Source organism: Furipterus horrens, unplaced genomic scaffold (assembly GCF_987537825.1).
Source record: "Furipterus horrens unplaced genomic scaffold, mFurHor1.1.pri manual_scaffold_1, whole genome shotgun sequence".
Classification (NCBI taxonomy): domain Eukaryota; kingdom Metazoa; phylum Chordata; class Mammalia; order Chiroptera; family Furipteridae; genus Furipterus; species Furipterus horrens.
Genome location: NW_028327171.1, coordinates 124,101,314 through 124,126,419, shown reverse-complemented (window position 1 = coordinate 124,126,419; position 25,106 = coordinate 124,101,314). Strand labels below are relative to the sequence as shown.

Genomic DNA, 25,106 nt, shown 5'->3' with positions numbered 1-25,106 from the left:
GTCAGTGCACTATTACCTTCCAACGAACGCCCACAGGATCTGGGAACTCGTCACAGCCCACGGCCGCCTAGTCAGCAATTAAGAGTGGATCTGACAGCCTCCCACTACCCAGACTGCCCACGCCTACAACCAACCGCCACTTTTGGTCGGAGGGGAAGCTTTCTCGCCCCGGCTTGTGAGTCTACCAAGCAGGCGGGCCTGAACCGGAACCTTTACTGCCCTGCTTCTCTGGGCATTTGAATCGGCTGCACAGGCGCAGTGGAGCTCAGGAGCACTTGTGGGAGGAGAGAAGGAAGAGGCGGAGGGGGGCGGGGCCAGGGGCCGTCCCAGAAGATGGCGGAGGCGGGGGTGAGTCGGGGTACCCTTGCGAAGCTCCGGTGGCTTGATCCTGAGGGAAGTGGCCTGAGGAAGTGTGTGGCCTTCGGGAAAAGGAACTGCTGGTGATTTTGCATCCTAGGAATCCTGCTGCCAAGGGTGGGGAGCCAGGACTACAGATGGGGCCTGAAGGCCGAGGGGTTCCACTCAGCTGGAGGCTGGTCGGCGAGGTCCAAGGGGACCATGGGGTTGGGGAGAGGTAATAGGAGTGGCCGAGGCTCCCCGGACAGTGGAAATGTGTCGGAGAGGACCGAAGGCTGTAGGACGGCGGGAAGGGCGACCCTGGAGATCTGAGAGGGTCTGAGGAGGTCGGCGAGCTGGCTAGCATAGAGCTGTCAGGTTTGGGTGGGTGGGGGATCCAAAAGGTCGATGTTGCAGGTTTGGAATCCACAAAACGGCATGTTGACATTGGGTTAAGGAGTGGGACGTTGACATTTAGAATTGGAATTGGAAACCTTTGGAGAAGGTGTGTGGGTATGCCAGAGAGAAGTCGTCAAGACCTAGAAGTCGGTTGGTGATACTACCACAATGTGATTTTAGGGTTGGTCAGTGGAGATGAGTAGTCTGGAAAAGGAAATTGTGGATGGGGGGGGGGTGCTAAAAGAAGTGACAAATACCCGTGCCCAGTTAGTGATGGAAAAATTTTATCGAAGTATGGTGCTAGCTAGATAGGAAACTATACCACTAAGAGCTTCCTGTTTTGTAGGATTTATGAAGAAATGCTTTAAGAAGGAACTGATAGTCTGACAGCTGGGTCCGTGGAATTGGCCCGGATCGGTATTGCAGTGGAGCTGAGGCTTGCAGGAAAGACACAACCAGTACTGGACGCAGGAAGAGTGAAGGCGACCAAGCCATGGTTACATTGTGTTTTCCACCTTCTGAGTTTGGCCTTGATAGAAACCACTTTGTGAAAATGAAGAGGTTGCCCACACTAATAGGGTTCCCACAGACAGAAAAATGAATCATGTACTGGACATTATGTTCAGTAATGTGTTTTGTTAGAATTCTCAGTAGATATTTGATATAAAGTGAACAAGCTGTGAATCGGGTACATTTGGGAAAGAGGTTGATTCTGTTTAAACTGACAACTGTTGCTTTCACATACGGTGGGCTGAAAAGGAAAGATAAAATGTAACTCAGTAATTTAAAGACAACTTGTTTTCATTGTTCTAGAAAATTATTCCCAAATGGTGGAGTAACCTTTTTTACAGACTGAAATTTGACTGAATGGAATGTGAATGCTGCTTGGTTAATGGTTTCTGTGTTAGGGTTTTAATGTTGGAAGGAAAGGTGAGTTTCAGTGTCTTTAAGACAAACGTTTTTCTTCCTGGAAGTTCTTAGTGTGTGTAGCTTATTCACATGTGTGGGCTTATATTTAAGGAGAGTTAAACTTTTTCATTGATTTAAGTGTGTTTTTCCTAATGTTAATACTTATTCTACTTTGAGAATGCCATGCTAATTAAGAGAGCACATGGTGAAAAAGATGTGAGGTAGTAATTTAATTTACTAGTTAAGTAGCCTCTGTGACCTAAGCACTTGAAGAGACAGGGTTATCTGAGCAAGCAAACATATTTCTGTGGCTACTAATCATTGGACAATGAATGATCTTGTGTGATATTAAGGATTGTTGAAATTGTTAGAATGTAACTGGTTCTTAAGGTCACTAGTAGATTTTGTTTGTGTTTCTTTTCAATAGCCTATTGCCTGAAATTGTTTCAGTGGCAGATGCCAATTTTATTTTCATTTACAAAGCCCAGAATCACTGATACCCCTCATTTACTCATCTAGAAGTAATTAATATTAATAACACTAACAGGTAGTCATATACCTGGAATAATGTCTCTCCAGTTTTGATGATTTGTTATTTATCTATCCAAACTATTTGAACTTTTTCTTTTTGTTCACTAATGTACTTTATAGAAATTGTAGGTCAGGGCTCAAGGTAGGATTTTTCATGTCCTCTGGAAGTTTTTATTTGTCAGTTGAGAAAAAAAGCTTATTTTAGTATTAATATTAATTTATCGACATGACTTTAAAAACCATTTCCTGTGTGGCACATAAATTATTTTTGTATGGTGTTTGTAGATGGAGAAAATGAAGTGAAATGGGAAGTGTTTTGGACATGGAGTCAGAGTGCTTATGGCTATTACTAGTACTGGCTGGTAACAGTTTTGTGATCTCAGAAAGTTACTTAACCTATTTTATTTTATAAAATGGGGGTTAAAAGCACTTGCTTACTTACCAAGATTTTTGTTGAGGATCTATTGAGATACTGTCCTCTAAAGGTTATCTTTATACCGGAGACTTCTTGCCTGATCAGCAAATTCTTTCTTGAGTAATCTAAATTATTCAATTATAGCCTACTTTTTAATTTTGGAGAATCAAATTTATCATTGATGTAAGAGTAATATTTAAAGCTATAGGTACACTTTGTTTTAAGAAAATAATTTCAATACGTAATTGGAAAACCGAACTTTAAAACAAATTAGGGCATACTTATTCTAAGAGCTTTCACTTTAAAATATCCACTCTCTTTTTTTTATCGTTGACGCTATTGCAGATGTCCCAAATTTTTCCCCACTTTGCTTTCCACCCCCCATCTTTCACCACACAAAAAAGATTCTCTATGATAATTCCATTAAAATTATTTACCAAAAAATCCACATCTTATAATTGTAATGTGACTCGGTATTTTTCTAGAGAATTTTGTGTTAAGGATGTTCACCTGCTCCTAACTAAGCCAACTCTAGTCCCTTTACCATCATAATGGTTAGTACCAGTGGTAGTCAACTGGTCCAAAGAAGCCCTATAAGAATCTCTTATATGAAGATTTGATGTTAAGTTCCAGAGAGCCAAGACTGTATCATTATTTAATAACATCTACTGTTTAGCTAAATTTTAAGTATATATATACTCACAAAACAATAATAGTAAATAAAGAGGAGACAAAAAAACCAAAATAACCCACTTCCATAGTGTGACTAATATTATAAGCAATATTCTTTTTAGTAACTTAATTGTTCCGTAGTAGAGAATGAATGGTCTAGTGGAATTCCTATTCCTTTGATGAATCTGGCCATTTCCAGGAGTTCACTTTACATGTTTGTGGTAGCAAGGTACAATAGAACACAGTCTTGATCTTTTCATATCACATGACCACATTGGATCTCATTTGCTTTGCACAGTAAAATGAGAAAACAGCCAGATCACTGGTTCTTAACTTCTTTTGGATTGTGGACTTTTTGGATACTTGATATAAATTGCAGCACTCTCGTCCAGGAAAAATGGACAACGTTTTTTTTGTTTGTTTTTTTCTTTGCATTAGGTTCACATACCCCTTGGAATAGATGATCTCCTATTCCTCTGTCATTTCTTAAATTTTAGAATACTGTGATTCTAAAGCATTTAACTTTTACTTTTGTCTACAGGAATTATATGCTATTGTATTATTATGTAGTCACAAAATTAGGTTTTTAGACTTTAAAAAAAATTTTAAAAACTCATTCAAATAAACATCAAAGAAATGTCATGTTATTTTTTGAAAAAAACTTTTGGGGTGAAGAAGGGAACTATAAACAAGTACTACCAGGAAAGGTTGAATAAGCAGCTGTGGTAGAATAATGTAAACAGTTTAGAAAGTCTCTAGCAGCCTTGAAGTAGAATGAGGAAAAGTCTCTAGCAATCAGTAGCTCTCAGTGGAGGGAGGGCATTGCTTCTCTGGGGGCATTTGGAAATATGTAGGGACATTTTTAATTGTCTCAAATTGGGGAAGGGGCATGTAGTGGCATCTAGTGGGCACGAGCTAGAGATGCTGAGTGTTTTGCAATGTTTAGGGAGGTTTCACACAACAAGGAATTGTCCAGCCCAAAGTGCCAAAGCCTTGACAACCACTGGTAAGTGATTGTTAGGGCCTACCACAAGTGAAATAACTTAAAACTGAAGTTATTTTGCTCTCTTAAAAATGTTATTGTACATAAAATATCCTTTGCAATTAACATCCTTTTGAAAAAAATCACAAACATGAACAAATTCTTACCAGAGTAGTTTGGGTTACTTAAAATGTATATACAGGTCACCCTTGGACAACATGGGTTTGAACTGCATGACCCCGTTTATACACAGATTTTTTTTTTCAGTAAGTACATTTGGCCTTCAGTACTGCAGGTTTTACATCCACAGATTCAACCAACCATGGATTGAAAACAGTATTTCCAATCCATGGTTGGGAATCCACAAATTTAAGAACTGACTATGCATCGCTGTATGCCATAGTATATAAGGAACATCTGCAGATTTTGGTATTTGTGGGAAGTCCTGGAACCAATCCCTTGCGGATACTGAGAGCCAATATAGTTAAGTTTTTTGGAGAGCAAGGAATTATACTCAGCTTTTCAACTGTAAGGATGGTGCCCCTAACCCCTGTGTGTTCAAGGCTCAACTAGAAGCTGTCTTAACAGTAAAAGTAGGGGTTTGCTGTGTCTACTGGAATTTTGGGAAGAGTCTACTGTTGGTCTAATGCATTATGTGAAGTTGGCAATATGATTTTTTAAAAAACATTTTTGTTACTCTTTGATCTAGTACAAATAAAATTTCAGGTGTTTGTACATTTATTCTCATGGCCTTTGTGTTATACAGTTGCCTACTTATATTGGCATTAGTACCTTGAGACTATATTATGGGTTCAGATTGTTTTCTAATGTCTGCCTGTTAGCAGCAGTGTTAGACCTTGGTTCTTGAGTTCGGCAAAGAAAGAATTCAGAGCCAAAAATTCTAGTCCAAGAAGTTTTTAGAAAGTCACAGAGGGCCACATGAACTCATGAAACAAGTTACAGAGGCAGAAGGGTCCTTGGAGCTTAAGAGAAAGAAAGCAAAGGTACATGCCTGAGGGAAGAAGGTGGTGGAGGGGAGGCATGGTCTTGCTCCAGAGAGAGAGTGTGCACTGGGTTCTTTGTCCTAGGAGTTTTTATCTGTTTTCTAAAGGTGGGAATTTTAGGGGAGGTCTCATGGGAAGACCTTAATAGAATATTCATCAGCTTTCCAGGTGTGTCTTTTCATAGTCTCTAATGATTGGTCAGCACTTAGGGGAGAGGGTCATTGTGTCTGGTCCTGATGTCAGCCAGGGTGTTGCTTCATTTGGTTTTGCTGCTATTCTGGGCCTGGAGCTGAAACACAACTGTGGCCACAGGGACAGTTTTGGTCAACAGACCCAAGGCTTTGTTCCTGAGATTATTTGGCCGCTGATCCGAACCTTATTGTCCTGAGGGCTTAATGCTTAAGGGAGTGGTTGTGCAAGGGAGGAGGCAGGTGGGTCAGGGTGCTGGCTGGGGCCAGTTTGAATCAGCTTCTGTCTCTGTTTCCTCATTTCACTTGCCAGGGAATTTTCCTAGCTTCTTACTATCCTGCCTCATAACCAACTTTTCAGTAACCAAATTCTCTTCTATAGACCCAGGTGCCTGAGGAGTTAGGCTGGAACAGGACTCAAGGTTTAGAGGGAAGAAAAGAGGTTTTGGAATCAGTCAGATGTAAGGAAAAATTCTAGTTCTGATGTTGCATGTCATGTGACCATAAACAAGTTGCCAAATCTCTTTGACTTAATATCTTCATTTGTAAAATGAGGATGATGATACCTACCTTTAGGGTTATTTTGAAGATTAAAGTTACTGTGTGTCTGGCATGGATGAGGCCCTTTATAAATGGGTGCTATATCAATAGTGATGATGATGATAATGAAGATGAAGAAGAATTCTGTAGCTACTGGACACCTTGCTTAAGTGACTAGAACACATGACTTGTGGACATGCTGTATACTACAGCAAGGAATGGTCTGAGAGACCAGGTCAGAAGGAGATATTTTCTGGGCATTTTCAAATGGTGTTTCGAGTTTATTTTCCCATGAATCAACTGTAATGTGCACTATTTTCTCTGGTCCTCTAAGCTGTGGAGCTTAGTTACGCTATAGACTAAGTAGGTTTGTGAGGACTAGCTTGAGGATAAAATTCCCTCCTTGGCTGCTGGACACAGAGCTTTGGGTGTGGCAGAAGCTTACTAAAAATGTCTTGTCTGTTTTTATCACATGAAACTGATAGGTTGTGAAAATTGCTAGTACTTACAGATATTTTCATAGTAATTAAAGTATTCCCTCACTTCTCGGGGGCATTACGTTCTAGATCCCCCCGCAATAGGTGAAAATCCATGAAGTAGGAACCTTACATTTATTTTATTATTTATATATATTTTAAGGCTTTATAAACCCTTCCCACACACTTATAAACTGTTCCCAGTCCCTTATTAACCTTTCCCACTCCCTTATTAACCTTTTCCACTCTTTTATAAACACTACTTATGTTCTTAAACATATTCTACACTCTTAAACCTATATAACTTTAACAACATACGTATACAGTACCACAAAATCCCGCGATATAGCGAAAAATCCATGATAAATAATTAAATATAATATTTTAAAAAATCCTGTGATACAGTGAGGTCGCGATAAGTGAACTGCGATATAGAGAGGGACTACTGTATTTCTAAAGGCTGTACCCCCTCCCACCAGTTCACACATGAATTTTGTTTCAAAGTTCATTTGTAAGGTAATTTGAAACTTGGAGACTCAAGAGGAAATGTATTTTAAATAATGATCAAGTGCTTGGTTTGCCTTCCAAAAAGCCTGTTTAGCCCAGTGAGTTTGATTCTAAAAGAGTTAACCCAATTTCATTAAACGAATATGAATATGTAGAGGTCCCACTGTGGGCTAGGCAGGCACCTTTCTGGATACATAGATCCAGTGGAGATTTAATAGTGAATAAGATCTTTAAAATATGTAAAGCACTATACATACTATTATAAGGTAGCTATTAGAAGTGCCATCCTAACTTTTTAAATAAACTGCTTTGAGATTCAAAGGAAACATCATTTATGTGCTGACTTGCGATGATGCCCAATATAATGTTATTGTTGGGTGGGATGAAATTAAATTACAAAAATAGTCTGTATAGTATTTTCCCATTAAAAATGATAAATTTACAGAAAATGCATAGAAGAATATGCGACACTTTGAGAAGCTGAATCTTATGATTAGAATAAGGGCTTTGAAGCAAGATGGCATGGGTTTGGATTCCAGCTCAGCCTCTTATTAGGGGTATAAACTTAGTTAAGTGACTTAACCTTTTTTTGCTTTCTTGCCTCACCTATAAAGTGGACATAATAATTGCACTTACCTTTTAGAGTTAGTGTGAGAGTTATATTAATGACCATATGTTAGGTGCTTAGAACAGTTCATAGAAAGCCTCAAATATAATCTTAAACAAAAAAGAAATATTACTTTGGTTAGAGGAGTGAACAAATACCTACACTGATTGTTCTAGCAAAGTTCTAGGTGTTAGGAGTCAGGATCTATGTGGATAAAATCTAGGTTATTCTTCATTTTCTTAGCTTCCTTTCTTCTGCTTTCTTCTCCAGCTTTCTCACAAAAGCTCCCATGATTGCAACAAGGGTGTTTTGGGTCAAGGCTGGGGTGGGACATGCCTGTGGCTCTGGAGAGAAAGGTCAGGTTTGGTTTCTGTGTTTGGTATATGTATAGGTGACTGAATGGTGCTCTACTTTTGGTAAGACATTTCTGCAGAAATTCAAATACTTATATGTATATGCATTAAACATTAAAACACATCATTTTATTCTCCACTAAAGGTTGTCCTCATGAGCAAGTCACAGTTTATTGTGAATAATTCAACATTTGCTGTCAGAATGTGTTAATTTTCTGTAGAGTATAAATTTATTTTTCGTGAAGTATAAAGATTTAGGTATAAGAAACAGAAATCTGAATTTTGATCTTTCAGATTCTAATGGAAGTGTCTCATATAACCTGTTCTACTTTTCTCTGAGGTGGCGCAAGCTGTTTTTACTATTATTCTAATTTTTGTCTCTTAAATTATTTATTCTGTCCTAGTAAATGTTAAGTGTTGCACTTTTAAAAAATTACATCATTCATATAGAAATTTTTTAAACCTCTTTTTTATTCAGTAACTAATTTAAATAAATATATAAGATTGTTATTTCATTATTTGTAATTTTAAATTAATTAGTATTGAAATCAGGAAAATTATATAATCATTTATTAAATGTTAGACCCACATTGATTTTTTTTTTCTTATCTCTTACAGGATTTCTGGTAGGTCCTAGTTTTAGGACAAGATGCAGTACTATTGAAACAGCAATCTGCTTTGATTCACAGACACTTGTCTTTTCAGTTGAAAAGACTTTTTTTCGCCCCCAGCTTGCTGAACTTATGAAACCATGGCGGAAGGAGAGACAGAGTCGCTTGGGCCCCTAAAAAGGGGCCCCTATATCTCATCTGTGACTAGCCGGAGTGTAAATTTGATGATTCGAGGAGTAGTGCTATTTTTTATTGGGGTATTTCTGGCATTAGTGTTAAATTTACTTCAGATTCAGAGAAATGTGACACTTTTTCCACCTGATGTGATTGCAAGCATCTTTTCTTCAGCATGGTGGGTACCACCGTGCTGTGGCACAGCTTCAGGTATGTGTAGGTTATTTTTGTAATGCTTAGAAAGAAAATGGCATGAGTGTGGATGTTGTCTGAGCAATACTTTGTTAAAAATTAACTTTATTGAGGAATAATTTAAATATAATAAATGTACCTGTTTTAAATGAACAATTTGATGAGTTAAAACAAAGGCATGTAGCTACCACCACGATCTAGTAATGGGACATTTTTATTGTCCACAAATTCTCTTGTGCTCTCTTGTAGTCTGCTTCCCACCCCCAGCTTCAGACTTCCACTGTTCTATTACTAGTTTATTTTTGCCTTTTATAAAATGTGATATAAAGGAATCATAGAGTATATGCTTTTTTATGTCTGATTTCCATCTGACCTATGACTTTCAGAAATATAATCCTAAAAACCTGATTCCCTTACGGATGACGCTTTCAGCCTCTTAATTTCGTCCTATCTTCAACCTATCTCATGTAAGCCTTATTTTAGGTTATTTTGATGATCACCACTGTTTGGTTTTAAGGGTTTTGCTTTCAAGGTGTGTTATGGTCTTCTTTTTGAAGTAGGTAAAAACTTGAAAGACAGAATAGTTGTGTTCAAGTTTACAGCTTTGTGTTATTTTTTAGATTTTAGATTTTTGTATATGTTTCTTTCTTTGGTGTCATGTTTTTAAATATACCTTACAAATAATGAACACTTAAAGAGATCAATAAGGTAGATTCTCTTTGCTTAAAATCATTATTATCTTATTAGATACTTTAGATCTTTTTTTGGTGGACAGTATGTAATGAATAAAGTTAAATGGTACATTCCAGAAGCCTTACTGATGATGCTGATCTTTCATAATGAGTAGCTCTTTAGCTTTTTCTAATGACTGAGACCAATAGATTAATAATATTTTATATAATCAGGTAATGGAAGCCATAATTGTGTGGTAGCAGGGAATTCTGATGAGGGAGAAAATTGCTGTTTTGAATTTCTGCTTGGTGTCTCATACTTAAATATATACAAATACATTACAATATAATGTGGATTCTTCTTGACTTATCATCCTAGAGCTGGAGGTCAAAGGGTAGGGAGTTAGTTGTGAGACATTTGAATGACCTCGGAAAACCTACTGGGTGGTACATAATTTCACTGAATGGATGGAAGGGCGTTGCCATGGTAAGGTTTTAATGTAGTTTATATATTGATGTCTCACTATTATAAAATTCACATCAAAAGAGAAGTTATTCTCTGGGAAAATAGGTAAAATAGTCCAAAGAGAAGACTTCATAAATGTTAATTTATCATTCTCTGTTATAGCATATATTTTCCTTTCATTTATTTGAATTTAGAAAAGAGAAAAAGTTTCCTGAACAACTTTTTCTAGTTCTTTCTTTATGTTTCTACTGTAGTATATCTGCTGTCTGGCTACCAAAAGAAACTTTTGGTGACTTGGAAGAACATGTCTTAAGAACAGACAAATGGAAGGTCAGAGGAGGGAAACAATTACTTACTGAATGTCTACTAATGTGCTAGGCACATCCTTTAACCCCAAGGATCTGCAGGGCAACCTTGGGAGTGAGAAGTATGGCATTGTGCCTATTTGGGAGTTGGGGGGGGTGGTAAGGAAGCTGAAATGATGAGAGGATATCAATGAATCCAGGGATGCAGAGGCAGTGAATGGTGTGGCTAGGTCAAATGTCCCATGCTGGTGAAGGGGAAAGAGGGAGGTACTCTACTCTGGGTGCCTCTTTCAAAGCCTCCAGCCTAATAAGTGTGAGGCTTGAATGGAATGTCCTGACATGTGTTGTACATTCTGGGCTAGGGCAGGAGAACTTAAATGAAGTTTTATTGTACCTCCATTATGGATGTGAACAAAGTGATGTGGGCACTTCTGCCACAAACTCAGAATTAGGAAGGAAAATTCTGAATGTTAATACTACATGTCAATCACTTTGTCCCTGTTTTCCTTTCTTTTCCCAGCCACTAGGCTTCTCACACGTGCAAAGTGCAAACTTAACATCGTACCTTTTCATTTGGGGATTTGCATTTCTTGGCTTAACTGTTTTTTTCTGAAAGCAGTGCATTCCATGAGGCACCTGGGCAAAAGAAATTAAAGGTATTAGGAAATTTAGATTTCAGTTACCTCTGCTACTGATTTTTTTGGATAAGTCATGTTGTTTAGTAGATGAGGATGAAGATACCAGATTTGTGAAAGTTGCCAAGGATGGAAAATGGATTCTTGTATCATTGTTGCCCCCGCCCCGTCCTCAGTTTTAGGGAAAATATCAAGGAAAAATAAAATAAATGATGTAAGGAATATAGTGTGTACAAGTTTGCATGTGTATGTAGCATGCATATATTTTTCTATATACGTGTTTGTATACATTTTCAAAACCTTCTAGGCTCTCACTGTCTTAAATCCAAAAAACTGATAATTGTCCTTTGACTTTCCTGTCCAACTAGTTTTCATAGACTGAGCAGCTACCTCCTGCAGGGTCTCTACAATAATCACTTTCTATATGTACACAGAAGGGCTCCTGGTTATCTGCTCTTTCTGTATAACATGTAGGGCTGGGAAATTTTCTGTTGATGTTACTAGAGACACAACTAGTAGAGAACTCTGGTAAATAGCTTTTGATCTGATTTTCCTTTTCTTAGTTCTCTATTTTTAGTTTAATAATGACTAGTATTTCAAGTTGATTAACTTCTTTATGTGTATTGCATTAGAATTGGAGTTAGAAACCTCTTCAGTATTATTGAGGGCCACAAAGAAATCTTTCTGAAGAATAAATAGGAGGAAAAAGACAACTATAATTGTGTAAAATAGTAGAGAAGTTGATTCAAAAATCTCAGGTTACCAGATATGAAACTAATGTTTAATTTAAAAAAAAAAAACAAACAAAAAAACAAAATCTCTCCTGTTTAGCCATGCAGTCAGTTAACTAATTTCTGGAGAGCCCTGCAAGACTCCTGCCTCTCTCTCCCAACTCCCACATCCAGCTTCCAAGTTTTATATCTTTCCTCTCTTTCTTGGGCCAGGCCCTCAAACATTCTGCTTGGAATTTTCAGTTTTTCTTTCTTGGCCTCCAATTTTGTACCATCCTCCAGCCTCCCCTCTCCTCCCCTGTCACATATTGTACAGTCACTGCTGTGAGAGCGAGTGCCTTTCTGTTTGGTGCAAGTGTGGTGGCATTGTCTTCCTGGTTCCCCAGTACCTGCAGGGTAAAGTCTCTGTGATATGGCCCTTGCTTTCTTCTACCTTCCTCAGAGTCTTTCTGGATCCTGAGCTCCCTTTCTGCTTAATACTTAAAATTTCTGCGTGATACTGGGTGTTTTCTGTCCCCAAATGTTTCACTTTGGTTAGAAAGCCCTTCCCATACCACTTATCTGCTGAATGCTCCTGCCTCAAGGATAACCTCTTCTGTGAAGCTTTCCTGACACCTGAGCACCCCTCAGCACCTGCCAGGAGGAGACTGGGACCTTACTGGGCCCTGTCAGTGCTACCCTCAACACATTACTATATTTCTGTAGTCACTTTGAGAGCTTAAGTATTTGTTGAATGAAAACATTGCCTATCCTATAATATTCTATAGTTTTCTATGAAAGTATATCTCATTAAGTGGTTTTGTTTTTTTCAGCCCCTTTTGCTGGCAAAATGCTTGATTTACCTGGTCCTTTTAGTGTATTGCTGCATTAAACACAGTACTGTGAAAAACATGACAATATTGATGTTTTACAAATTTTTGTTTATAGCCTTAGTAGGCTGTCACTAGTCACTGGGAAATAAATATACAGGCATACTTCAGAGATATTGTGGGTTTGATTCCAGACCACCGCAATAAAGCAAATATTGCAATGAAGTGAATCACATGAATATTTTGTTTTCCTAGTGCAATAGAAATTATGTTTACATTATACTTTAGTCTGTTAAGTGTGTAATAGCATTATGTCTAAAAAAAAAAAATGTAGATACCTTAATTAAAAAAAGACAATACTAGCTAAAAAATGCTAACTATCATCTGAGTTTGTAGTGAGTTGTAATCTTTTTTGCTGGTGGAGGGTCTTATCTTCAATTGGTAAAAAATAACAGTATCTGCAAAGCTCAATAAAGCAAAGTGCAATAAAAATGAGGTATGCCAGTATCCCAAGAAATGCGATTTTGCATCAGAGAACCATCTGATTAGCCAGGATTTGTTTGCATATGATTTTACACAGGCATGCTTGTAACAGTCTTTCTGGTTAAAATAAGAAAGCAGAGAAAGAGGAAAAGAAGAATAGACATACCTATGCTGAACTTGAAAACAGTGGAGCTTCCCTGTGCTGTAGATATTACTATCAGACTCCTTGCCTTTATTTAAAGGGAAAAGAGAAGACATTTAATGGGAAGTGGCAAGCTTCCTGGAACTCTCCCTCTCAGTGAGCATTGCAGAACCATGTACTCAATGGATTTTATTTCTATTGGCAAATCCCAAGGTTGGCAGCATGGCAGTTTAAATTCCTATTGTGTTTTTGCTTTCTCTCCTTGGTTTTCTCACTTGTGAGTCTGATATCAAATGCATAAAATATAGTCAATTTTACTTATTGATATCTTTGCACACATTCAGTCCAATATGTCATAATTCTTTACCTATGGCATCAGCTGCTGAGAAACATTGGCTTGGAATGTCTGATCTTAGTTGATTTTACTTAGCAACAGAGAAAGGGAGGAGAGAGAGAGAGCAAGAATGAGAGAAATGACATATGAACTGTTAGTTTTATGACCCGTTAAGGAAAAAAAAGAGGCAATATTCATTTAGATATACTGCAATTCTTAGGCATGCTTGCTGCTACTTTAATTTTGTAGAACTTTGGAAATGCTGTCAGTTAATTTTATAGGATTTTAAAGCATAGCCTTTTAAATACGAAAATATAGTAAGTTCTCACTTAAAGTTGTCAGTAGATTCTGCACGTTTAATTGAAATGGCAGATAACAGCCAGTTTTACCATCGGCTAATTGATATAAATAAGAGCTTAAGTTCCTACAGGCTATAATGAAATGACAATGAATGAAGTGACCTCATTCAAGGACCCATAATGTCAAACTTTTAAATTTACTGTTAGTCTTTGGAGCTCTGCATTACTGAAGTTTGTTGTTAATCTTTTGGTAGTCTGAACCATCTATATTCAGCCAAAGCCTAACTCAAAAGAGCATGTTCAAGGGTTTTGTAGATTAGAAAATGAATACATCATTGCAGGATCTTACCTCCAGGTAGAAGGGTGGTCCTGCAGCTGCTTTTTCATGCTGCTGCATTGATTCACTAGCCTGTGATTTTTTTATACTAATTGATTTCCATTTTCTTTGAAGATTGAATGCATTGTTTGTGAGGTATAGCTAGGCAGTAGCAGGCCAGGCAGAAGCTTCTGATCCTCAGGCACATAGATTTTGGTACAATAGTTTCATGACATGTTATAGGTAGTACTGGACATTTTAAACATGCTTTTCAACTGATGTGACAGTTGTGTTTTTGTTTCCTAATGGGAGCATAACCATTCTGTTTTTAGAAAGATTAACAGGAAATAACTAGGCAGCTTTGACTTGCTAAATTTAATCTGTGGAAATACATTTTCCTTATAAGTTGTTGAAGAAAGTTGTGGTTCATTAAGGTCTTTTTTTTTATGATTAAGAATTTTAAATCTCCAACTAAATGAATAAAAAGTTGAGGTTTGATAAGTGTTTATGTTAAAATTGAGTGAGAATATTTTGAGTCTCAATTGCGGACATTTTGCATCATTAATTACACAATTAGCAGTCAAGATATTCTTTCCAAAAGTTAAGAAATATACTAAAAAGATTTCTTGTATTTTACCAGTGAATTTAAATGTTTACCAAAAATTTATAGTTCTTCTATTTCTTTAATTGTTGCTCTATTACAGTTTTCCCATTTTCCCTCTGTTGTTTTTCTCTGTCCCACCCAACCCCCTGCTCCCACAATCAGTCCCCACCCTGTTGTCCATGTCCATGGGTCATTTGTACTAGTCTTCTGATGAACCTTCCCCTTCTTTTCCTCCTTCTCTCCCTCCCCGCTCCCCTCTGGTCACTGCCAGTCTGACCTTTGTTTCCATGCCTCTGGTTCTATTTTGTTCATTTGTTTGTTTTGAAAACTTTATAATTCTTATAGACTATGTTTTCTCCATATTTTTCTATGTGTGGAATGAATGTTATATTTGTGTTGCAAGTTTTTCTGCTTTGACAGTATGACCTAGAGTCTCATTAGAGGATCAGGGTGGAAGGAGTGTCAGATCAAGGCACTAGAAGCAGGAGACTGAGACAAGAAGCTGGAGGAAAGATCATCTGTGTCACAGGACAGCCATAGCCATCTGAATATTGTGTGTATGATGAACTTGTATGTGTTTAGCTCCTTAGATGTGTGGCATTTAATAAAATGTTTCATGATTATATAGCTTAGAGAGAACATTGCTTAACTGCTGACTGGTTTGATGCTTTTCAAGTCTCAAAGATACTAGTAGTAGAAAGGTAGCATGAATTATTTAGTCTAATCTGCTAAATTGTGGAGCGTAGACTGAAATAGTGTTGTGCCTTTTATAATTTAGAATACTGTTATAATCACTTACAGTGTTTTCTAAAGTGGTGTTCTCATTTTTATTCATTTTGGAAGGTAAGTTTAAAATATAAGCAATTGACATTAAGTAACTTGAGCTTTTTAAAAGAATCTTTAAAATGTTTATGGTGCTTGTAGTAGCTCTTAGCTTAAGTTTTGAGAGTATGGCATTGGAAATGACTAAATTCTTTTTCTCTTTTTGTCCACAGCTGTGATTGGGTTATTATATCCCTGTATTGACAGGCATCTAGGAGAACCACATAAATTTAAAAGAGAGTGGTCCAGTGTAATGCGGTGTGTAGCTGTCTTTGTTGGTATAAATCATGCCAGTGCTGTATCCTTTTGCCATAATGAAATGCATAATAACAAAGCAGCTCCTAACAAACCAAAGGTTAGCTGGTCCCTTGCAACTTCACTGTTGTCAAATTGTGATATGCCCACTTACTCATAAAACGAATGTGCATCCTGTTGTTGAGACATCTTGGTAGCATCTGTATGATGTTGCTACAGTGTGGGGTTTAGCCTTTCATTTAAATCTCATTTCTTCAACATAACTTAGAAAATTTGCATGTTTAAAACATCTACATGTTTTTCTTAAATTAGGTCACTAAATTACTTACATAGAGTTTTCGTAATTAGCATTGAAACAGGTAAATTTTCAAAGGATTCTTTTCCTCTTTCTTCATTTAGGGTTTGACACTAAGGACATGTGGTGACTTCAGGTGCTGGTTTTTTGTTTTGTTTTTACTTTCAAGAACCTATAATTAAAAAAGAAGACAGACGGTCACTTATTGGTTTTAAGCAATACCAGCAAACCACATAAATGTTCTTAAAGGTGGCATGATAGAAATATCCAGCTTTGACCTTGGTCAAAAGGAACTTTTTCCCCTAAGGTACATTATTTTTATAGTTTGATCATTTAAGGATTCTGACATTTTACTTAGTGATTAATGATACTTTTTATAGTGTTCTAGCTAGACAGGCAAGGTAACCTGTATTTCCCTTCTCCCCTTCTACCTTCTACCTCTCAGAAAAAAATATCTACCCCCAGAACAAAAGTTTTTGCCCTCATAAGACTTTCATTCTCTCATTCTCCCTACCTTTTCCCCCAACATTCCTTTGTAGAAGAGGATCTGGGAAATGCTAATTCAGTCTTCCCTTTTCTACAAGATGTGGCTTAGAGAATGGACGGATGTGGCGGGAGCCTTTGGTATTGGGAAGAGCAAAAAGTGTGACTCAGGCTGCCCAGTGTTTTCTCTTGTAACTCTGCACTGGGCTCAGGGCTGGCAGTTAATTGGAGAGAGGGTGAGTCATGTGGCAAGTAGATTGCTGTGCCTTTTACAGAAAGTAGTTATATGTTTTGGAGAAGCTTGGGAAAGAAGCCTGGTCCTATATGCTGAAAGCACATCTGTCTTTCTGTTCCCATTGTGCATGGCCCTTGGAGATCTGTGGATCTGGAAGGCCCTCAGGGGTAGTTATTTTGTTGGTTTTCCGTTTCGTTTTGTATGAAAGAATTTCCCAACATGTTTAATTTGGAGAAATCTTTGACATTTAGGATTTTATAACAAATCTTGTGGTTAGGAGGACTTATTAAGATAGACTCATTCAATATTATATCTAGAAGAAAACTTAGAAATCACCTAGTTCCACATTTTAAAAATAAAGAGAATAGGACACATGAAAGCTAGAGAAGTTAGGTAGTTTGCTGTGTCGCTCATCCTGTGAGGCTGTGCCGGGGCTGAGGCCAGGCCTCGGAGACCCTGACTCCAGTCTAGAAATGCTCACTCGACCCAGGAGTCCCGGAAGTGCGTAAATTCTCTCTGCCTGGTAGGTTAGACCTTTCTTCCGCAAACATTTTAGCTAATTTTAAGTTGAGATTTTAAATAGCTTTTTTCTGGAGTTGAAGAATGTTTATATATCTTATTTAAATTCTTTGCTTTAGTTATTCTTTTTGTTTTCTCTCTCAATGAAGTACTTAAATATGGGCAGTCTTAGGGAGACATCCTTTAAGCAAAACCCAGAGTGTTTACAAATTTATAACACAGTTTTAGGTATTAAGCCTGCTAAAGAATAAGAAAAGCTTTTTCAGAAAGCATACTCATACACTATAGGTTTTTTTGATAAATCAAGCCTCAATAGGGAATGACTATGGATGAGTGTCCCATAACAGCTGAGAAATAAGCACATTGGGTGTTCAGGGCACTAGCTGGCTGGGTCAGGGAGGGAGAGTGGTGGTAAACAACAGAGTGTTAAAGGAAGTAGGAAGTGGTTTCCTGTATGTTTTAAAAAATTTGTTTTTGAACTTCTACTCTTTTCTCTGTAGTGGCAGCATAGCCTGTTAGTTTGGTGAGATATGTAGTCTCCATGGGGGAGCTGGCTATAAAGCCAAGATGTGGCCTTTGGGACATAGATAATGTTATTTTAATGATACTTGAAATTAATTCCTTTAGTGTAATCCTCCAGCAAGGAAATGAGAAAACTGAATGTGTAAAGCTTTGTTTTACACAGAGATTTTGGAATAGAAAAGGGCTGTACATTTGTGAATAGATGCTTAAGTAGGTGATGGAAATAAAACATCACTTGAGCAAACTGTCCTATACCAGAATGTCTCAGGCACCAAAATAGCTTGGCAGGTTGCAAGATAATGTTCACTTCAAGGCTTTATCCTCAACAAATTAAAACTAGAACAGTTGACATAATAGAAAGGGATACTGTGTCCTTGGTACTCTTGTTCCTGAACTGCATTATTATAAAATGTGTTTGTCAGTAAATCATATAGAGAATGTAGACCCTGTTAAATAGCTGTCGACTCTTCTATTTTCAAGTTCCTGTATGATGCTCAACTAATTCTCAACCTGCTTGAGAAGTAATATTGGTTTTCTTTTTAGCAAAAGTGTGTTTCTTTAGCAAAACTTGTGTTCTGAGACTTCTAGTTAACATTTTAGCAAAGAAAGCAGTTCTCAAATAATGGGTTTGATCTTATAATTGGGAGCATGGATAGAGTGATTTTGTTTTGTTTTTAAGAATTACAGGTTGATAAGATCTATTAATGAAATATCATGCCCTCTATGTGTCTTTAGTAAATATCAGAGACAATTTTAATCCCATCTAATCTCATATTGTATTAAAAGACCGAATGCATTGTGGAAGAAGTAATTAATTTTCTTTTTAACAGTAACAACTGATTTTAGAAAAATGAACAGGTAATATTATTTGGTTATAAATTTTAAGATAACTCTTTAACGTTGATCTCAGAAAGTGGACTTTGATAATAACATACAGTTGTCTCTCACACTGGCTGCACTATCCATTGGACTGTGGTGGACTTTTGATAGATCTAGAACTGGTTTTGGCCTTGGAGTAGGAATTGCTTTCTTGGCAACATTGGTCTCTCAACTGCTAGTCTACAATGGTGTTTATCAGTAAGTATTCTTTTTGGTGCTTGTTTGCTAAAAATAAATGATAACTGAATTCAGAATTTAGATTTTAAAATTGGCTTAGCCAGATTAATCTGAAGAGTAACTTATTTCTATTGTAATTATTTTAATAAGTGTCATTGTACAATTAAAAACATTTCTGTTATTCTAGATACACATCTCCAGATTTTCTCTATGTTCGTTCTTGGTTACCATGTATATTTTTTGCTGGAGGCATAACAATGGGAAACATTGGTCGACAACTGGCAATGGTAAGTTGGTGCTTATTTAATCACTTTTCTGTTATTGAGATATAAGGCAAGTTTTCTCTCCAAATGATAGTCCTTATTTAAAGGAAAGCAATTTGTGAAGACAGCATTCTTTGATTTCTCTCTGGAATTTCATTGAAATAAATCATTTGGAAGAATTTAATCACAAGTGTATTAAAAGTCGAAGGAACCACTGGATAGGAAAGCTCAAATGTGTTATGGATAGGGTGATATGAGTTATTCCCCCCTCCTTTAAAACTAATTTTATAGGTTTCTACTCCTCAAAAAGGAACAGTTTTAAAGGTGAGAAGAGGCTCTATTAATAATGACATTGCAACAATAGATACAAATTAGATTTATCTCCTGCAAATCAAAATGTTTGATCATTAGTTGAGAAGGAAAGGACATTGTTTACAGCCCTAATCATAAGTGGCAAAGAATGGGGAGTGACATTCAAGGGCCACATTTTTATAGTTGTACTTCTAAAATATTGTTTTGACTAGAAGCTTTTGCTAATGTAATAGATTTTTTCCTTTAAATTGTAAAGTGATTTGAAAAACTTATTATCTGAATTCACTGTAACAGTTCTATCCTTAAGTTCATGATCTTTCCTTTGTTCATTAACCTTACTCAGCACTCAAAGAAACCTCTTTCATATTCTAGGACTGATCTGAGTCATATATTGTCATTATTTGCTTGTAATGCAGACACTTCATCTTTCTTATGCGTTTGGCTATGACTCTTTCACTTCCAGAATGTGATTTATTTTTCCTGTCACATTTGTCATTTCATCCTAATAGTTGTATAACTCTTGAGAGTCTTTGAGGAATAAAGTGAACATAGATTAAGAAAGTAAAAATTTTTTAAACTTTTAAATTGAAATTGCTATTCGAAATAAACCTTTATCTGTTAATCTTTTCTTTTAACCTTTTAAATTTTGCAGTATGAATGCAAAGTTATCGCAGAAAAATCTCATCAGGAATGAAGAAGGCAAAAATATACTTTTTTGTACAGAAAAACAAAACAAAAAGGACGTGTAAATGATATACCAACGAAACTATGGACTCTAAAATTGCCAGGATGCAGTTTTTACTTGATTGTTTTACACACACATACACACACACACACACATATTACTGCAATCTGTGATTGCTTCATCTGTAAATCAGTTACAAACCTTTATGTAATCGACTTAAATAACTGTAAAATATATATGTACTACATTGAAAATGTAGATTAATAGATTAAATTTTTAAATTAGTTTTCTAAACATACCATATGTTGTATCACAATGTTGATGTGCCAAAATATTCTGTTACTGTCAATCAGAGTATAAGAATGCTTTGAACAATTTGTAAACTTAGTGTAATAAAATAAGACTAAAGCCAAAAAAAAAAAAAAAAAAAAAAGGAAAAGAAAAAGAAATGGGAAGCTGGTATATTATCTTCTGCTTACTGTTGTGCCTGTTTATTATTCTAATCACAGCAGTATGAGTATGAGTGCCCTAATGTGTAGTTAATTTCCACAGGGTCAGGCAAAAGTAGGTTTACAGTTGCTCACATGGAAAAGAATACAATAATAAATAATACAAGAATAACTGTGTTTCACGTACTCACAAGTGTAAGTCTACTTTTGCCCCAGTCTGTATTTCAATGTTATTTTGGAGAACTTTGAATGTTTTAATATATGATAAAAATGAACTTCCATAGAAAATTTTTCAAATCTTTATTACTAGAGAGGGTCCAAAAAGTAATTCTTTTGACATATTTTACTGGAGGTAAAAGTGATGAGTGGGAAAGGCTTATCAGTATTAAATTGTTTTTAGTTTAAACCTAGAAAAGTATATATAATTAAAAGTAAGGACCATTGGGGAACTTACCTAGAATAAATATATGTTTTAGACATACAAAATGACCTGCAGTGCCACAAAGTGTTAAGTAATATTAGCTCATTTGCAATATAGAATCCTGCTGCTTTTGCACACAGAACACCTAAAAAACCCCAAACAGATCTAAGTGAATTTTCTGATTCTGTTGGGTTCTGTTCTTGAATTTCATAATCTTTTGGTTTGCATAAATTAAATCACTTTGGTTGGGCTGTGTCATATGACTGGTTATCAGAGGAATGCCATCTCGGGAATGGATGGGCATATCATTTTTATGTATTCATATGCCCATTAGTGAGTAGTTCAAACCTGTTTAAAAATGTATTGAGATGGCATATTATGCATGTTAGAGATCTTGATAACAATTTTGTGCATATCTTTTCAACAACTAGAGTCATTTAAATATGACTTAAACAAATTTTCGTTAACTTTTTCCCCACTTTTTCTTTTGAAATTGATGGCAATTATCTGATACACAAGGGTGCATGAAGTCTTCTGCTTACTCTGTGAGTGTTTTTGTGTGTGTGTATATGCTGAATTGAGTGAGAGAGAATGTATATGTGTATATGGATGTGTATGTGCCCATGCTCTCTTAAAATGTTAACTAGATTTTTTTTTTTTAAATTTTTGGTTTTAAAACCATTGCTGTAAGACTGAGATCTTGTATGCCAAACTTTAATGTGCTTTTTACATTATAAGGCTGAAAGTCTTAAAAGTCCTAAAAGGATTTTATATTGAATACATGTCTACAATCTTAACTATAGTGGTGATAAACATACTATTATAATTTATTACTCTGTCTTCCAGATAATGTTATTCATTTAGAACAAATAAGGTATATTTTTAGAATCAACTTTGTAAGTGCTATAAACCTTTAATAAGTTATAAGCTCTATGATGTGTTTACTTTGAAAATTGCTGTTAAAAGCAAGATGTATTAAATATATAATTATATTCTTGGTTAAGAGTCTTTTTCTATTTCATGTTAAGTCATAGAGTATAGTACTAAGGATTAATTTAATAAAGTTAACATGTATGGTTGAATTTACTAAGTTATGTGAATGGAAATGAAGTTTAGTATTACAGGAATTGAATGATGTCATTTTGGGGTTCTTAAATTATTTTCAGATTATCTAGAAAACATGAAAATATATGGCAAAAACAAACTTGATATTTGATAAGTATATAAATATATTACATCTTTTTTGCAATGAAAGTAAGTAGTACAAATTTTTTAACATTTCTATATTGGCAGTGCTTTCTTACTGTTATTATTTAAAGTTATAGAAATTAAGGGGTTGAAACTGAGACTAAATTCTACAAAAACACAAGAAAACAATGAAAATTAACTAGCCAGAACCCTGCTGATACTTTCATTATAAAATTTTGTACTGAACTATGTTACCATTTTTAAGGTCAATGAAATATGAGTACATACACTTTACACATCTTGCATTTTCTAGATAGAACCCAGATTTGGGCAACATCACTAAATACTTCTCTGGTTTCTATGGCTCAGTTACCTGTATAATGAAGTATATTCTTTGTAAGGCAGTTCTTTCAGTGGCGGTCGGTGAATAGTAGAGTCTTACCTTTGTGTGTCTGAAAAAGTCTATTTCATTCTTGAGGAACAATTTAGCAGGCTCACAGTTTCCTATCTACGGCCATCACTTTGAAGATTTTTAACTCATTGTCTTGTCATCTAATGTTGCAGATGACAAGTCTACTATTTGTGTGTTTTTCTTCCCTTTGTAGACAATTTTTCTTTTCTTTCCAGGAACTTTTACATGATTTCCTTTTTATCCTCAAGGTTATTCAGTTTCACTTTGGCTTGTTAAGTTGTAGATTTGCTTTTATTTTTCTTGCTTGGTATTTGGTATGCACTTTCAATTTCTGGACTCATGTCTTCAATTTTGGAAGATTCTTAAATCTGGCTATATATTGGAATCATATGGGAACCTATATAAGTGTGCTGATACCTGGCTCAAATCCCCAGAGACTCTGATATACTTGGTCTGGAGTGTGCCCTAAGCATTAGAAATTTCAAAAGTCCCCCAGGTGATTCTAATGTGTAGTGCAGGTTTCCGATCACTGGTGTAGATACATGTAAGATAATGTGGAGGAGGGTAAAAGAGATGAGATAGATAGTGACTTTGGACATGAAGAGTGAGGGACATATTGAGCTAAATCTTGGATAAAATCATCTGAATTTGGTGAATTGAGTGTGAAGGTTAAGGAAGAAGTATCAACGGTAACTTAATTTTTCTTTCTTGGAAAAGTAGGTGGGTGGTATTTCCATAAGCCAAAAGAAGTATGCAGAGAAGTAGGTGAATGAGTAAAGTTAATAAGTTTGGTTTGTGTTGAAGTTGAGATACGTAGTAGACATCTGGTAAAGGTGGGTCATAATGAGTTGAATATTTGAGTTATCAGCATTTGGCACTTTTGGCAGTAATAAGTGAAGTGGGAGTGGATGAAATCACCTATGGAGCATGTTACAGTGAAAGAGATGAGATCTGAGGCATACTGGCTTGTTAGCAGAGGAACTAGTGAAGGAAATGAAGGGTGTGTGGTCAGAAGTAGGAAGGAAAACAGAAGGGTGCTATGGATGAAGCCATGGCAGGAGAGCCTTCCAAGCAAAGGCTAATTGGTAGTATGAAGTGCAGTTGGAAGAAGTAATTAATCTTAGAGATAAAGGAGGTGATATCTGATATTTTATGTTAAAATGCTTTTTATAACCTGTTTTACCTTAACACTTAAAATATTTTATTATATACTAGTAGCTTACAAAATATATTTAAGAAAAGCCTGATCATATATTAAGTTATTTATTGCAACTGAGAGGAACTGGGGCAGCTAGAGATTTTGAAAGAATAATGGTGATTTGGATAACGTGTGAAGAATGGACACTGGAAATGACTAGAGATGAAGAAAGAATTGTCAAGACAGTTTTGAGGCTATTAAGGACCTAGGTGAAGATAGAGATCAGATCAATTTGGAGCCAGTTGACATGACTGTGCCCATCTAAGTAGGCTCAGTAACCCAGGAATTTAGGCCAATTGCATTGATGTAGATTGATTCTAGTTAGAGATTCATTCATTGGTAGATGTGGCACAAGGCTATGTGAAAATTTAATGGAGGGTCCACAAAAGATCAAGAGATTTATGAGATTCAGGCAAATTAGAGAAGGAAGTTGAATCAGCGGAGCTGACCTGACAGCATGAAAGAATCGTTGTCGTTGTCGTCGTCGGCAGCCGTCCGTCTCGAGAGACGATGGTGTAGCTTCTTAAGAGTCTATCTGCACCGCCGAGAATGGCTGTGCAGTCCGACTCGGGAGTGACATGGTATCTGTCTCCTCCCGTGTTGAATCGACATCTTGCGATGACGCTGGAGTGTCCTCTCCAGTGAAGCTACAGGGCCTGGGCAGGGTGATATGGAGGGTCTGCTGTTGCCCATGCAGCAGACCCCCCCTCTCTTCGCAGCTGAAGGGTCCAAGGGAAAGACGGAGTCAATACAGCTTGGCTTCAGGTGCGCCGCAGGAGTTGCCGGTGTTGACTACAACGTCGAACCGCCTTAGGGACTCCGGCTCCGGATTTTCTGTCGGGGTTTACTCCCTTAGCCTTTCCCCTGAAGAGGTATGCCGCAAGGCAGCGGAGGTTTTTTGGAGTCAGAGTTTTCCTTCTCTGATGTGCCCTGACTGGAAGATCGAACCAGCGACACTTAGCTCGCAGGCCGACGCTCAATCCACTGAGCCAAACCAGCCAGGGGTGAGGTAAAAGGACAGCAAGTCTTAAGGAGGTTAAAACCCTCTTTAATGGGAAGGGTAATAGGTTTGGAGTTCATAGGGAGGAATTCAGTACAACATTTCCAGATCCTGAGGTTCAGCGTGTGATCATAACTGTTTACATAATTCACTGAATTGGGTGGAGATGAACAACAGTGGAGTAAAGATCCAAGGCCTGGGTGACTAACTGTTAATACCAGGATCAGTGTTTTTTGGAATGATCCAGAGGTCAGATGGAAAGGAAGGGTCTCATCTGTAGTCTCATAACCCTTTAAGTGA

At 36.7% G+C, this 25,106-nt stretch overlaps 1 protein-coding gene across 3 annotated transcripts; it reads left to right on the top strand.

Moving 5' to 3' along the window:
- The first annotated feature begins 312 nt into the window (after positions 1-312).
- INSIG2 (insulin induced gene 2) lies at positions 313-20,214 on the top strand. 3 transcript variants are annotated; one of them, XM_090266751.1, is made up of 6 exons: positions 313-348; positions 8,538-8,914; positions 15,687-15,811; positions 18,760-18,899; positions 19,066-19,165; positions 20,106-20,214. In XM_090266751.1, exons 2-6 carry the CDS (start codon positions 8,671-8,673, stop codon positions 20,145-20,147), a joined length of 651 nt encoding a protein of 216 aa, XP_090122877.1. In that variant the 5' UTR covers positions 313-348; positions 8,538-8,670; the 3' UTR covers positions 20,148-20,214. The 3 variants fall into 3 exon arrangements, with proteins under 3 accessions (XP_090122877.1, XP_090122869.1, XP_090122887.1); XM_090266743.1 differs by having other exon boundaries at positions 18,733-18,899; XM_090266761.1 differs by lacking the exons at positions 313-348; positions 8,538-8,914 and adding an exon at positions 358-440 and having other exon boundaries at positions 18,733-18,899.
- The last annotated feature ends 4,892 nt before the right edge of the window (positions 20,215-25,106 follow it).

Coding starts and splice junctions, on each gene's coding strand:
- INSIG2 (XM_090266743.1), top strand. CDS start 8,671: ATGGCGGAAGGAGAGACAGAGTCGCTTGGGCCCCTAAAAAGGGGCCCC. Junction 15,812..18,732: donor GTATAAATCATGCCAGTGCT/GTATCCTTTTGC, acceptor CGTTGATCTCAG/AAAGTGGACTTTGATAATAA. Junction 19,166..20,105: donor TTGGTCGACAACTGGCAATG/GTAAGTTGGTGC, acceptor TAAATTTTGCAG/TATGAATGCAAAGTTATCGC.